The sequence below is a fragment of the Phycodurus eques genome, chromosome 4 (assembly GCF_024500275.1).
Source record: "Phycodurus eques isolate BA_2022a chromosome 4, UOR_Pequ_1.1, whole genome shotgun sequence".
In the NCBI taxonomy this organism is placed as follows: domain Eukaryota; kingdom Metazoa; phylum Chordata; class Actinopteri; order Syngnathiformes; family Syngnathidae; genus Phycodurus; species Phycodurus eques.
Window position 1 is genome coordinate 33,527,107 of NC_084528.1, and position 16,260 is coordinate 33,543,366.

At 45.9% G+C, this 16,260-nt stretch overlaps 1 protein-coding gene across 2 annotated transcripts in view; it reads left to right on the forward strand.

Moving 5' to 3' along the window:
- Positions 1-16,260, forward strand: part of syne2b (spectrin repeat containing, nuclear envelope 2b) — a 73,082-nt gene that overhangs the window by 55,222 nt on the left and 1,600 nt on the right. For both annotated transcript variants that reach the window (XM_061675437.1, XM_061675438.1), the window contains 14 exons: positions 522-821; positions 2,197-2,424; positions 2,542-2,658; positions 3,099-3,425; positions 3,547-3,891; positions 3,997-4,175; positions 9,901-10,117; positions 10,314-10,412; positions 10,509-10,673; positions 10,751-11,098; positions 11,212-11,339; positions 11,909-12,038; positions 12,158-12,331; positions 12,414-16,256. In XM_061675437.1, coding sequence (XP_061531421.1) covers positions 522-821; positions 2,197-2,424; positions 2,542-2,658; positions 3,099-3,425; positions 3,547-3,891; positions 3,997-4,175; positions 9,901-10,117; positions 10,314-10,412; positions 10,509-10,673; positions 10,751-11,098; positions 11,212-11,339; positions 11,909-12,038; positions 12,158-12,331; positions 12,414-16,256 — 6,600 coding nt within the window. The remainder of the gene's footprint in view (positions 1-521; positions 822-2,196; positions 2,425-2,541; positions 2,659-3,098; positions 3,426-3,546; positions 3,892-3,996; positions 4,176-9,900; positions 10,118-10,313; positions 10,413-10,508; positions 10,674-10,750; positions 11,099-11,211; positions 11,340-11,908; positions 12,039-12,157; positions 12,332-12,413; positions 16,257-16,260) is intronic.

Consider the following 16,260-nt stretch of genomic DNA (forward strand, 5'->3'; position numbering starts at 1 on the left):
TTTTTTGTTTTTTAGGTCAAGCAGAATGGAGAATCTTTATCCCTTCTATGTCGTAACTGTTTTACTGTGCCACAGTGGAGTTTTTATACCGCCACTGTTGTTCTTTGTATTCTGATGGATATTTATTTAAAATTTCAGTCAGACAGAATGAGGTTTTAAATGGGAGTGACAGAAATGAAAAAGAAAAAGGACTAGACGATGAGATAATAACTAAATAATACAGGAAGAGAAGACAACAAAAGACAGGATAATAGCTATAAGAAAGACAAACAAAATAAATCATTATATGCATCGTACAATGACACATTACATTGAAGTATTGTATGGAGCAGTAATGCTACACCCTGTGAGGGAATGACAGGACAATATAGGACAGGATTGGACAACTCACACTCTTAAGGCAAACTAGCAATAGCAAGATTCAGAAAATTCAGCACACAGACTAAGAACAAAAATGTGTAACTACATTTTTGTGCGACGCAATGTTTTGTTCTCGTTGACGTAATCGTCTTCACTTGTAGGCTGTTTTTTCTTGCCGAGATGAGGGCGAATCTAAAGTTCTGGACCTGAAGAGGGAAGCTGAACATCTGTGGAAGACCCTGGATGACAGCAGGAAGCCCGAGTTGGCACTGTTGGTTGAAGACACGGAGCAGCAGTGGAAATCCGTCCTTCAGACCTGCAAAGAGGCTCAACTGCGAAGTCTCGGTGAAGACTTCGAGGCTCAGAGTAAAAACACACAGTCTTGGGTGCGAGAGCGAGAGCTGCAGCTGCAGTCTGTTGGCATCCACTCGCCACCTCAAGACAGACGCCGCATGGCACAGGTTTGTTTCAACATGGACGGCTACATACAGAATGTTTGCTAACCTGTGAGGAAGTTTCAACAGGGAAATAATGAATGGTGCTACGTCGGGACATCCATTCTTAATTTTAGAACAAAGCGACTGCACCTCACAACCTGGTTGTTACGATGGATACATAAAATTCCTAAGGATCAAATTCTGTGGAATATGGAATAAATACTAAGCAAACAAATAATTCATCATCCATCCATTTTCTACACCGCTTATCCTTACGCGGGTTGCGGGCGTGTGGGAGCCTATCACAGCTAACTCCGGGCAGGAGGCGGAGTACACCCTGAACTGGTTGCCAGCCAATCGCAGGGCACATTTAAACAAACAACCATTCGCACTCACATTCATACCTATGGACAATTTAGAGTCTTCAATTAACCTACCGTGCATGTTTTTGGGATGTGGGAGGAAAGCAGAGGGCCCGGAGAAAACCCACGCAGGCACGGGGAGAACATACAAACTCCTCACAGGTGAGGCTGGATTTGAACCCCGGTCCTCAGAACTGGGGGGCAGATGTGCTAACCAATCATCCACCGGGCCGCCCCAAATAAATTATTATTTGACTAATTCTGTTCTCTATAAATGAAAATACAATTTCCGGACTATGGCATTTTTATGTGGAGTTGACATGTTCTTGTTGGTATGTGTGAGTTTTTTCTCCGGGCTTCCTCTCACATTCCAAAAACGTATTTTAGATTGAAGACTAAATCAGGGCTCACCAACGTGGTGCCCGCGAGTAGCCCGTGGGCCTGTTCTAAAAATAGTCCACCAGTGAGATGCATTAAATGTTTTTATGTTCCTATTCTAAAAACAAAATACCGCCACTTACCGGTGAGCTGCATCTAACTATTTTTGTTGGTTGATTAATCACACTTGCATCAGTGTATATTTGGAAATGACAATATTTAAAAAATAAACTAGTATGGTTCAAAGTGCAGTACTGTGCGCATAACCAAACCATAGCATTCGTGGACAAGCTGTGGAACGACAAGGAAGAGATGATTTACCCACAGATTGAGCACATTTTCTATTTCAGAAGTGAAAGTTGAACGGGTTATCATTAAGACGTACCAGAGAAGTAGCTCTCAGTTTCAAAAAGATTGGTGACCGCTGTTCTAAATTGTCCATAGGTGTGAATGTGAGTGGGAATGCTGTGTGATTGGCTGACAACCAGTCCAGGGTGTACCCTGCCTCCTGGCCAAAGTCAGCTAGGATAGGCTCCAGCTCACCCGAGAGCCAAGTGAGGATAAGTGCGCTGCTATCCAAAATGGATGGATGCTTTTAAAATATAAAAATACTATTTGTAACCCAAGGACTAGCACATTTATCTCCATTTGGTTTCCAGGACGTACTGCAGTCCAAATCTGACGGCGACTGTCAGGTGAACAACCTGAGGAGGCGGGGCCAGACTCTGTTTGACCGTCAGGATGTGGAGGAGGACCGAAAATGGGAAGTCCAGCAGGCAGTCCAAGACGCAGAGGAGCAGTGGAGGAAAGTGCTACAGGTCGCCAGACAGCTGGAAGAGGATGCAGGATCTCTGATGAACCAGGAGATGGAGGCGAGAGACTCGGAGGTGACCCAACTCTAACACTGACTTGTGCGATTTTGAACTTGGGAAACATTTACCAGATGTGATACTGGATGCGGCCATTCTGGACCTCATAGTGTGGGTGAATTTTGTGTCTTTTAGCTAAGGGAATTCCAAACCGTCCAGCAGGAAACCAGCCACTGGCTCTCAGACCTTCAACATCAGCTGGATTCACTAAGCAGTCAAACCACAGTGCAGGACCGACTACACGCTACACAGGTGAAAGGTTTTCAGACTCTGAAATAGCAGTTTATTTTGTCAAGACAATCATCATATCACACTGCGATACACACATTATTCATTTGTCAGCTGCCTCTGGGCTTTTTGTTTTATACCACCGTGGAATCTGGGTCCCTGAACTTAATTTGTTGCGAGACTTGGTTCACAAAGTGAAGTAATGTTTTCCCTTAAAAATAATGGAACTAGAATTTATCTGTTCCAGGTCCAGAAATAAGTTATATTTACCTTGTTTTTACTGATGTGAAGTAAAAAATAAATTCAGTACAATATAAAAACACGTGAAAACACAGTTTATTATGAAGAAATAGTACGGTGTGAACCTGGGCATTTGTGAACTGAGGTTTCACTTTCTATAGTTTACATTGTGGTAGTCTGTGCCCATGTATTTCATGCTACTAATTCGACTTGATCATCGTCAGACAATTGTGAGCGCCAAGTCAGATGGAGACTGTAAACTCCAGGAGCTGAAGAGACGCTTCCAGAGTTTGTGTGCTCAGGAGCTAGAGCAGCCCCAGGAACTGGAGCTTCAGAAGATTGTACAGGACACAGAGGACCAGTGGACGAGAACCCATCAGGGTGCTAAAGCAGCACTAGATGCAGAAGAAAAGCAGATGGCTCTGGAGCGTCAGCTAAAGGAGCATGAGGAAGCCAGAGAACAAGTCCAAGCCTGGCTGGAAGACAAGCGACAAAATTTAATTTCCCTCCATTGTTACAAAGATTCTGAAGTGACCATAAAAACTGCACAGGTGAGCAGTTCATGTCCAATCTTTAAATTTAATAAATAGAAGCTGCACTTTTCCCTGCATTGGCACAAAATTTATTATTGAACTAGATGCCATTTAGATCTCTCTGTGATCTTTGTATCAGGCCATCCTGAGCTCCAAACCGGAGGGAGATTGTAAGATGGCCGAGTTGCAGAAACAAAATCAGAATCTCTGTGACCGTGATGACGTGAAAGCTGCCACCATGAGGGAGTCGGGACAAGCGGTCAAAGCCTTGGACGAGCTGTGGAGGTCGCTGTTGCGTGACGCAGAGAACTCCCTGAACAAAGCCGAGGTTGTTTACTCGCTTTCCAGGCAGCTACAAGCCTTCTTCAGCCAGGCAGCTAGTACTGAAACGTGGCTGGAGGAGCTACAGACGCAACTTGAGAACATCGGGATGGACATTCGAGGCAGCCAGGCCCAGATAGAGAACAGATTGAACACGACGCATGTCAGAGTTTGGCCCATTTACTCCCATATACTTGTCTTGTAAACAATTTCTTTGGAACTGAAGACAATCCATATTCACACAATTCTTGTTTGCTTTTGTCTTCAGATTATCTTAAGCTCCAAATCCTGTGGAGAGAGTCGAGTGATGGATCTGCAGAGGAGAAAACAGAGTCTGTGTGAACACAAGGACTTGGAGGAGGACAGCAGCCTGAAGGTGCAGACAAAAGTAAAAAAGGTGGAAGAGCAGTGGAGGACTGTGTTGCAGGTGGCAGAGAGCAGAAGCAGGTACATAAAAATTATTTTCAGTATTTATTTTCAAGGTAATGAAACAGAGAGGAGGTGGCGGAACATTTAGAAAGGTGGAGGCTTGCACTGAAAAAGGGAGGAATGTAGATTAGCCGTAGTAATACAAATTATATGTGCATAAATGAAAGGGGGAAGAGTGAGGCCGCAGGGAGAAGAGGTAACTCGGATGGAGGACTTTAAATGCTTGGGGCCAACAGTCCAGAGCAATGGTGAGTGTGGTCAGGAAGTGAAGAAATGGGTCCAAGCAGGTTGGAACGGGTGAAGGTGTCAGGTGTGTTATGTGACAGGAGAGTCTCTGCTTGGGTGAAGGCCAAAGTTTAAAAGACAGTGGTGAGGCCAGCCATGATTGACGGATTCGAGACAGTGGCACTGAAGAGACGACAGGAAGCAGATGTTGAGGTTCTCTCTAGGAGTGAGTAGGTTGAAGAGGATTAGAAATGAGCTCATCAGAGGGACAGCCCAGGTTTGATGTTTTGGAGACAAAGTTAGAGAGAGCAGACTTGTTTGGACACATCCAGAGGATCGAGAGCGAGTATATTGGTGTATATATAGAGGATGGAGCTGCCGGGCAAGAGAGCGAGAGGAAGACCAAAGAGAAGGTTGATAGGAAGACATGAGGCCAGTTGGTGAGAATGCAGGAGATGGGCTTACATGGAAAAGGATAATGCGCTGTGGCCACCCCTAACGGGACAAGGCCAGAGGAAAAGAAGGAGATTTATTTTCAAGGTAAAAAGTCCTCTTATTCATGTATAGCTGCCATCATGGAAGACCTTTTTGAAGTTAAAGGCAATTTAACTGGACTGCGGAACCATGACAAGGAACCTAACAAGAGCACACTCATGCTTACCTGCAACATCCATCCATTTTCTCACGCTTATCCAAGGTCGAGTTGCGGGGGCAGTAGCTTTAGCAGGGACGCCCAGACTTCCCTCTCCCCAGGCACTTCATTCATCTCTTCCGGGGGATCCCAAGGCGTTCCCAGGCCAGCCGAAGGATGTAGTCTCTCCAGCGTGTCCCGGGTCATCCCCGGGCTCTCCTCCCGGTGGGACTCACCAGGAAGGTGTCCGGGAGGCATCCGAATCAGATGCCCCAGCCACCTCAATTGGCTCCTCTCGTTGTGGAGGAGCAGCGGCTCGACTCTGAGATCCTCCCGGATGACCGAGCTTCTCACCCTATCTCTAAGGGAGAGCCGGGACACCCTGTAGAGGAAACTCATTTCAGAATCAGAATCATCTTTATTTGCCAAGTATGTCCAAAAAACACACAAGGAATTTGTCTTCGGTAGTTGGAGCCCCTCTAGTACGACAACAGACAGTCAATTGACAGAGAACAATTTTGAGACATAAAGACATTGACAAAAAAAAAAAAAAAAAAAAAAAAAAACAGTCACTGAGCAGTAAAGGGTTGCTAGTTATCTGGTAATGCCGGTACATATTTTTTGGTTTTTTTGGACAATTGTGTAAAAAGATGCAGAGTCCTCTCGCACTTAGAATGCCTAATATTGCAGTAGTCCGGTGCAATGACCTTTGTGCAAAGGCGCCAAGACTTCAAGGAGTGTATGCGGTTTAAAGTGACGAGTATTGCGATAATCTGGGACAATGTTGGTTGTGCAAATGTTGCAGATACTCCTCAATCAGTGTGCAAATGGAGCAGATGCTACTCTGGCATGAGTGGCCAGTATTGGTCAACAACAGATATGCAAATAGTGCAGCATGGCGAGACAACTACAGTGAGTGCACGAGTAATGTATAATTGGCCCCACAGAAATGTGACAACAAACTCAAGTCAAAAAATTGCGAGCATGTTGTAATGGTAGGTTAGGTGTTTAAGAAGTTGATCGCAAGAGGGAAGAAGCTGTTGGAATGTCTGCTAGTTCTAGTTTGCATTGATCGGTAGCGCCTACCTGAGGTAAGGAGCTGGAAGAGCTGCTGACCGGGATGCGGAGGGTCCGAGAGGATTTTGCACACTCTTGTCTTAGTTCTGGCAGCGTGCAAGTCCTCAAGGATGGGTAGGGGGGTACCAACAATCCTTTCAGCAGTTTTGATTGTCCGTTGCAGTCGGAGTTTGTCCTTTTTTGTAGCAGCACCAAACCAGACTGTGATGGAAGAACACAGGACTGATTTGATGACCGCTGTGTAGAACTGCCTCAGCAGCTCCGGTGGCAGGCCGTACTTTCTCAGAAGCCGCAGGAAGTACATCCTCTGCTGGGCCTTTTTGAGGACGGAGATGATGTTGGTTGCCCACTTCAGGTCCTGAGAGACTGTAATTACCAGGAACTTGAAGGTCTCGACGGTTGACACAAGGCAGCTGGACAACGTGAGGGGCAGTTGTGGTGAAGGATGCCTCCTGAAGTCCACGATCATCTCTACAGTCTTGAGCGTGTTGAGCTCCAGGTTTGTTGGGCGCACCACAGCTCCAGCCGCTCCGCTTCCTGTCGATATGCAGACTCGTCACCGTCCTTGATGAGGCCGATGACAGTGGTGTCATCTGCAAACTTCAGAAGTTTGACAGTCGGGTGCGCTGAGGTGCAGTCGTTCGTGTAAGAGAGAGAAGAGCAGCGGAGAGAAAACACAACCTTGGGGCGCCCCAGTGCTGATGCTGCGTGTGGATGAGGTGGCCTCTCCCAGCCTCACCTGCTGTGTCCTGCCCGTCAGAAAGCTGTAAATCCACTGGCAGATGGCAGGTGAGACGCTGATCTGGAGAAGCTTGGATGAAAGGAGTTCAGGGATGATGGTGTTGAACGGTGAGCTGAAGTCCACGAACAGGATCCTCGCATAGGTCCCTGCACTGTCGAAGTGTTCTAGGATGAAGTGCAGTCCCATGTTGACTGCATCATCCGCAGACCTGTTCGCTCGGTAGGAAAACTGCAGGGGGTCCAGCAGTGGACCTGTGACGCTCTTGAGGTGGTCCAGCACGAGACGTTCAAAGGACTTCATAACCACAGATGTCAAGGCGACAGGCCTGTAGTCATTTAGACCAGAGATTGCAGGTTTCTTGGGGACTGGAATGATGGTGGAGCGTTTGAAACAGGATGGCACTTCGCACAGTTCCAGAGTTCTATTGAAGATCTGAGTGAAGACTGGCGCGAACTGGTCCGCACAGACTTTGAGGCAGGATGGGGTCCCATGGTCTGGGCCTACCGCTTTGTTAATCTTTTGTCGTTTGAAGATGCGTCTCACATCCCGTTCATGGGTGGTTAACGCAGAAGTCAGGTGTGATTGTGGTCGGGGGTGCGGCCGGATGGGTGGGTGTGAAAGTGTCCTTTTCAAATCTGCAGTAGAAGGTATTTAAGTCGTTGGCTAGTGTGATATTGTTCTCAGCTTGGGGGGATCGTCCTTGTAATTAGTCAGCGATTGGAATGCATACCAGACTGATTTAGAGTCGTTAGCGCTAAACTGTTTTTCCAACTTTGCTGCATAGTTCCTCTTTGCAATGTTAATTTCTTTAGTCAGCTGGTTTCTCGCTTGATTATACAGGGCCCTGTCCCCGCTCTGATATGCATCCTCCTTAGCTTGGCGAAGCTGCTTAAGTTTAGCAGTGAACCACGGCTTGTTGTTGTTGAATGTATGAAATTATTTTGTTGGTACACACACATCTTCACAGAAACTGATATAGGATGTGACAGTGTCCGTATATTCATCCAGGCTGCCAGCTGAATTTTCAAAGACACTCCAGTCTGTGCAGTCTAAGCAGCTTTGAAGTTCCATCTTTGCTTCATTGGTCCAAATTTTCACTGTTTTCACTGTAGGCTTCGCGCATTTAAGTTCTTGCCTGTACGTCGGTATTAAGTGAATTAAGCAGTGATCAGATGAGCCCATGGCTGCACGAGGTATAGCATGGTATGCGTTTTTTAGCGTAGTGTAGCAGTGGTCTAAAATGTTATTTTCCCTGGTAGGACAGTCGATGTGCTGCTTGTATTTTGGGAGTTCGTGGTTGAGTTTAGCTTTGTTAAAGTCCCCGAGAATAATGAGGGGTGAGTCCGGGTGTTTTTTTTTCAATTTCGTTGACTTGTTCGGTGAGCGTTAGCAGTGCGGCATTCGTGTTAGCTTGAGGCCGAATGTAGACTCCAGCCAGGATGAATGATGCGAACTCACGTGGCGAGTAGAATGGCTTACAGTTCAAAAACCGCGACTCCAAATGCGGGCTGCCGTGTGTGCTGAGCTCTGTGACGTCCGTACACCATTTTTCGTTGATATAGAAGCATATCCCGCCGCCTTTTGTTTTCCCCGATGATTCCATGTCGCGGTCTGCTTGATGAATATGGAAGCATGACGGCGCCATCGGGTACAGCGTCGCAAAGCCAGGTCTCCGTAAAGCACATGGCTGCGGAACATCCGAAGTCTTTACTGGTCTTTAACAGAAGATGAAGCTCGTCCATTTTGTTGGGTAGGGAGTGTACATTCGCGAGGTGGATGGACGGGAACGCCAATCTGTGTCCTCTCTTGCGGAGTTTCACCTGAATGCCGGCTCGCTTCCCTCCGTGGCGCCGTTTCCGCCTCCATGCGCCGAAAACCGCGGACGCCGCCCCGGGAAGTAACTAGGGGAAAAAACTGAGCGGATTTGCAAAAGTTGATGAAAGAAAGTTCGGAGTAGCCTCCTTGATGGTTAGCAAGTCTCCCCTTGTGTAAGTGAGTCGTGTAATGTGTCCAAAGACGAACGAAAAACACAAAAACAACAACAATATTAGAGAGCGCGTTACCGAGGCGACCACACTGGTAGGCGCCATCTTGTATGTTCGCCCGCTTGTATCCGGGATCTCGTTCTTTCGGTCACGACCCACAGCTCGTGACCATTGGTGAGGGTAGGAACGTAGATCGACCGGTAAATCGAAAGCTCCGCCTTTCGGCTTAGCTCCTTCTTTACAACAACGGATCGATCCAAAGTTCGCATCACTGCAGACGCTGCACCGATCCGCCTGTCGATCTCCCGTTCCATTCTTCCCTCACTCGTGAACAAGACCCCAAGATACTTGAACTCCTCCACTTGGGGCAGGATCTCATCCCCGACCTGGAGAGGGCACGTCACCCTTTTCCAACTGAGGAACATGGTCTCAGATTGGAGGTGCTGATTCTCATCCCAGCCACTTCACACTCAGCTGTGAACTGCTCCAGTAAGAGTTGGAGGTCACGGCTTGATGAAGCCAACAGAACCACATCATCTGCAAAAAGCAGAGATGCAATACTGAGGCCACCAAACCGGACCCCCTCTATGCCACAGAATCGGTGACAAAGGGCAGCGTTGGCGGAGTCCCACCCTCACCGGAAACGAGTCCGACTTATTGCCGGATATGCGGACCAAACTCTGACTCCGGTTGTACAGGGACCGAACAGCCCGTATCAGGGGGTTCGGTACCCCATACTCCCGAAGCACCCCCCACAGGACCCCCAGAGTGACACGGTCAAACTCCTTCTCCAAGTCCACAAAACACGTAGACTGGTTGGGTGAACTCCCATGCACCCTCGAGGACCCTGCCAAGGGTGTAGAGCTGGTCCGCTGGTCCACTGTTCCACGGCCAGGACGAAAACCACACTGCTCCACTTGAATCTGACATTCGACTTCCCGACGGACCCTCCTCTCCAGCACCCCTGAATAGACCTTACTAGGGAGGCTGAGGAGTGTGATCCCCTGTAGTTGGAACACACCCTGCGGTCCCCTTTTACCTGCAACAATGAGTCATAAGGTTTTGTCCGCTGGTGTCCACCAGACAACTGCAGAGTGTCCAGGACCACCTGATGTCCTGTCGGTACCAGCGAGGGCAGGCTGAGGCTCTCCTGGCGGAACTCCAGATGCAGACGTCCGATCTGCCTCGCATCTTCCCCTGGCCTGGCCTGGGGGAGCGGAGGACGGCGACTGAACAAGCCCAGACCCTGCTGGACAGGGGCTCAGCCATGGGCCCCCTCCTCTCCAATCTACGAACACAGGTAACTGAACTTCGTGAAATTTTTTTTTAAATGTCCTTAATATAAACTGTCAATAGCTTGTGGAAAATCTTTCCAGAAGAGTGCAAGCTGTTCTAACAGCAAGGGGAAGAACAACCCCTCATTTTCTTCCCTGTTCTCCTTTTGTAGGTGTCATAATACTACTGTATATATATTATAAATATTTCATGTTCGTCAGGCTGCCAAGCTGTATGAGACTACCCAGGACCCTGAGTGGGCTGATACTACCTGTGGTGGAATGGAGGACTCCATCCCAGTTTTGCTCAGAGAGTTAACTGTGAGTGTATGCACAACATCACATCCTTTTTCGTTTCCAAATTAAAATATTGAGCATGGCGTGATTGAATTCCGCTGTCTGCATGCATGTGATCAGGAGGCGGTGACGAGCCTGGAACACGGAATCATGGTGGAGAGACAATTCACACAGCTGGTGGAACAGCATGAAGCAGCACAAGATTGGTTGAGAGAGCAGGTGAAAGGCCTGGAAGGTCCTCCAGATGACAGACCCGGTCTTCACAGTGCCATCAACACCCTGAAGGTCACCGCACAGAACAAGCGTGGAGCATGTTTTTAGTGCAGGTCGTCATTCGATTTGTGCGGGGGTCTTCTTCTCAGGCCTTACTCCAGACCGTACATCGGGAGCAGAGAGAGATGAAGGAACTGGACACCGCCAGAGATGATCTGGTCGGCCTCTGCACTCCAGGAGGTCGTGACGCTCTGATACTGGAGGTCAGCCACCTTTATGAGCTCTGCGCCATCTCTGAGCAGGATGTGAGGGAGCGCCTGATGGCCTGCGAGGCCCGTCTGCAGGAGCTGTACCACCAGGCGGCCCACAGGACTAAGGAGCTGAAGGAGAGAGCAGCCACCTTGCAGTGGGAGCTGAGCTCTCTAGACCAGGCGCTCGGATACGCCCAACCGCAGAGTGGCATCCATCAGCTGCGACAGCACTGGAAGAGCGTGCAGGTTGGCTTTCACTTCAAATTCCATGACCCCTGCCCTGACCTCTTGTCACTAACATAGAACCAACATAAAATCACTGCCATACACACATACACGTTGATATTCTCTCATGACAGAATTGTGAAAAGTCGCTCGAGGAGCTCCGTGTCAAAATTGATGAGCTCAACCAGGAAGTTACTGCTGACAGTGAGCTGCCAACAGAAGTAAGCACCACAGTGGACTCTCTGCGCCAGCAACAGGACAGGTAACCGGACACCAAATTACACAGTCCACTGTACAATCAACATGAAAGGTACCATTGATACCAAGTGGCACACTCTACATTCAAGTACCACAACCAGCAGAGACTCTTCAAAGAAATGCACATTTATGACTGATTCTATAATGCTAACCAATTCTCTAAACACACTTTACACCCGATAAAAAAAATAGACAGGAGGTCAGCTAGTAAAATGAAGGACCCTTTACATACAGTTGCTTACAGGTGGTCAAAATAAACACGATCACAGCGTATATAAAGGCTTTGTTTCTCTGACTAGTATGTATGTTAGCGCCTTCACTGGATCATAATGAACAAGGATTATTGGAAGCGTAGTCTGTTTAGTTTGAAACAACCACTAATGTACTGAATTGAATGTGGTCTGTAAATGATGACAAATTATCATTAATTAATGTCAACAGGGCTGAGTCAATTAAATATCAAATATACATGAAATCAGCTGTTAAAAAACAATGTACTTCACAACAGAAGTTGCAACAGAACCTCTTTTCTATTTTGCTTCCACTAATAATGTATTTTGCTGGTTGCTTCAGTTTGGAATCCAGGCTGAGGGAGCATCAACAAAACTGTTCCACAAACACTGCTCACTGTCTCAGCCATTCATTGCAAGCACTGCAGGACTGGAATCACAGCAAGCCTTCAAAATCCATTACATCTCTGCAGGTATGGATCATTCTTTGCTGACATTCCGATTTATCGACACTCTTCAGCTCACGTGAATGACCGTTTTGTTTTCTCTAAAATGATACTAATTTATTTTCCCCACATCTGATGTGTGTTAGGAGACAGCAGATGAAGGTGAGAAGTTGCAGGCTCTTCTTCGGGAGGTGTTTTATCATCAGCAATTTCTGAGTGACTGCCTGAACCAGGACGTGTTTGACCAACTTTCAAAAGAAGGTGCTGACACTCTCAGAGAAGCAGGGACACTTCAGATGTCTCTATGCCAAATCTTAAAGGTAATAGTATATAAAACATCTCAATTTCTAAAGTTGTTGATAGACAATGTCAAGAGTAACGCTAATGTTTTATTCATTTTAGGAACTTACTGAAAAGAATGAACAAAAAACTGAGTGTCAGCTCATTGATGTTGTTGATATTCAGATTGAGGAAATGAAGACATCTTTGGTTGCACTGCCACAGAAAAACAAACATTCCCCTGAGAAAAAGTCAACAGTTAAAATTCAGCCAAATATTCCCTCAACAGAGACATCTACATCGGATCAGGATGACTTGTCAATTACTTCCAGATCTGGTGAGCAAACGGAAGCTACTCTTTTAAAAGAAATCAAAGTTATCCCAAAAATGAGGAAGTCAGAGACCCAGGAAGGCTCCACACTTCTTATGCTGACATATGAAACTGTTTGCATGGAAACTAAGGAGGTCAAATGTGAAACGTTAGACAAAGGCCAAGAGGAAGTTATAGAACAATCTCAGGTTATCCCAGCGAGAGGAAAGCCAACATTTGCAGAGACTCCACGGGTAGAGGAAGACATTGAACATCAAATATCTTTGAGTTCCAATGACCAAAATACAACTTTTGCAGATGATGCAGACTTTGTTGCCATGAGAAGTAAGGCAACCGTTCCTTCATATTTAACTATTACCTCTTTAACAACTCCTGATTTGAGGCTAGATCACAATGACGAGTCAATTGTAGAAAAGAAAGAATCTCCTCTCGACGACACTGAAAGCGCAGAAGTTGCTCAATTCGTCACAGGAATTATTGAATCGGCCATAAGAGATGTTGATTTACTGTCAAAGAAAGATCCGCTAGAATTGGAAAGGAGACAAATATTTTCAGCTTCACAAGTTGTCACAGAAATGTCTGAAGGTGTTATTGTGGAGGAAGGAAAGATTTCACCGCACACAAGAAAGTTCAAGAGTGTAAAGTTTTCTCCACAACTGTCTAAAAAAGAGAAGCCAATTATGACAAAAGAAGAATCTGATCTGGACCCCTTCATGAGAAAAACTGATGACAAAGAACACAGTCTTTGTGAAGAAGCACAGAAAGCTTCTGGCAGTGTGGAATTTTCTGCCATTGCTGAATTTGTCACAGGAATTATTGAATCTGCTATGAGAGATGTAGACATACCATCCCAGAACGATCAGCTCAAATTGGAAAGGAGAAAAACATCTTCAGTTTCACAAGTTGCCACAAGAATTCCTGAAGTTGTGGAGGAAGGAAAGATTTTACCACCCACAAGTGAGTCAAAGAGTGTAAAGTATTCTCCCCAACTGCCTAAAAAAGAAGAGACGATGGTGCCAAAAGAAGAATCTAATCTGGAACCCGTTGAGGAAAAAACACAAGATGAGAATGAATATAGAATTTGTGAAGAAGCGAGAAGAGACTCTGTAAGTGTGGAAGGTTCTGTAGTTGCTGAATTTGGCACAGCATTTATTGAATCTGCTATTAGAGATGTTGACTCACGATCACAGAAAGATCCGCCAGAGGTGGAAAGTGTAAAAACATCCTCAGCTCCACAAGTTGTCACAGGAATCCCTAAAGTTATTTTGGTGGAAGGAAAGCTCTCACCACCCACAAGAAAATCAAAGAGTTTAACGCCTACTCCACAAATGCCTAAAAAAGAGAATGCAGGAGTGACGAAAGAAGACTCTAATCTGGAACCCAGAAAGGAGAAACATCAAGATGATAAAGAACATGAACATGTTTGTGAAGATTTAAGCCTCCAAAAAGCAAGAAAAGACTCTGTAAGTGTGGATGATTCTGCCGTTGCTCGATTCATCACAGGACTTATTGAATCTGCTCTTAGAGATGTTGACTTACGATCACAGAAAGATCTGCTAGAGTTGGAAAGCAGAAAAAAATCCTCAGCTCCACAAGATAGCCCTGAAGTTGTTATTGTGGCGGAAGGAGAGATCACACCACCTAAAAGAAAGTCAAAGAGTGTGAAACTTCATTTCGAAGAAGTCACAGTGTCCAAGCAAACGTCCTCATATTCTCGGGACCAAACTGAAACAACAACTCCACAGCCACCCAAAAGAAAGTCAAAGAGCTCAACAGCCTCTCCAGGAATTCTTAAAAAGGGGCCAAAGAAGACAAAAGAACTTGATAGACCGAGCTCTAATGTGGGAATTGCCAAAACCACTGTAGAAGAAGGTAAAGTGGTGGCAGCAACTGCAGAGCGTGTGAAAATCTCACCAGAAACTCAGAAACTGCCAACCAGGAGAAAATCAAAAGATCATGATGTTCCCTCAGTTCCCACTGACACAGATATTGCCATAAGTGAAGGTTTTGGCCCTGGAAGTGGAGTAAAGCCAACAACTGAACACGTAAAAACTACACCTGATGCTGCTGTTTTTGGGGATAGAAAGCTATCACCGCCCAAAAGAAAGTCAAAACTTTTGAAGGTTTCTACAGAACCTAAGAAAAGGAAAGATCAAACCATCACAAAAGAGGAACCTAATATCCTAAAATTCAAAGAGGCCAAGCACGATGAGACAATCTCAGAACCTGTTGAAGAAAGCACCTCTGAGATGCTTGACAATGTGATGGAAAGTGATGTCACTAAACTTTCTGTACTCGCAGATCAGCCACCCAAATCTCAGACTGTTACAGAAATGAGCTTCGCTGAACAGACCATGATACCAACGCCAACTGTTATTGAGTTGAAACTGTTAGAAACCACAAGGGAAAGACCTGAAGAGGCCAAAGATCACAAAGTTCTACTAAAGGTTGGTGTTGGGGATGCCAACACAGACCTAGAAAATACATCTCTGGTTTTAGATAGAATCCCAGGGAGCGCTGATGTGAATACTTTAGAACTGAATGTACAGAATCAAGTCAAGGATGAAAACCCTTCTGTTGTGAGCAACACTGAGCAGCGAGATATGGTCCAAGGGCAATCGTCTGTGGTTTTAGCAACACTTCAGCCAAATGTGACAGAATTGATAGAAATTGTATTATGTGAGAAGGCCGTGGAAAAGACATGCCAGACTGAGGCTCTTGAGGAAGTTTTGGAACTCAACCAGGAAGGATTGACTGAAACAGAGGAGCATGAAGCCTCCAAGTCTACAGATGCTTTTCAAGATACTCCCATGACAATTCACATGGGGCCTGATGTGCATCTTCTACAAGTAGAGATAAGAGCTTGTCAAGAGGAGCAAAAAAACAAACTAGAAACAGGAAAAAAAGAGAAATCTACAACTGATAAGTCACAAGTAGAAAAGCGAGAGATGAGCACTGAGAGACACAAGAATGGCGCTCAGAGCGATGCGTGCAAACCTGTTTCTCTTGCTTTTGATCCAGATCAGCCAAGTGGAACCAAGAAAGATGAAGGTGAGTCAAACCTGGATAACAAACCACCACAGCTCATCCAAACTGCCCTGGAAAGACCAAAGGAAGACATTCATCAAGTCCAACTATCAATCCATGATAGGCACATTAGTCCTGCAAGTTTTCTTGAACAGGAAGAAATTCAAATGACTGTGATACATGAGAAGGAACCACGGCAGGAATCAAGTGTCAAGATTGAGATCACTTCATTAAACAAAGGTGATATTCAGCCCATTAACTCTTCAATTAGAGTGACACAAGAAGCGCCAGAGTGCCTCACTGAAACTCTCTCACATCCTGACGTCGAGACACTCTCTAAGGCCCAAACAGAAGATCAGAAAAGCAATGCAACAAAAGAGGAAGCTGATAATCTGATAAATAGTACATCAGTTCAAAAGGGAAGTGGAAAGGTAGTTAGGTCTGAACCACAAGATGTTCCCCACACAGGCAGCACAACAACCACCTTTGAGAAAAATGAAGCGAGTGTTGAGCAGTCTGAATTAGATATTGACACACCAGAAAGATCTCTATTGACAGAAATCTTCTCAGGGACCAAGGCAATCATAGACATGGAACTTCTCAATGAGGTAT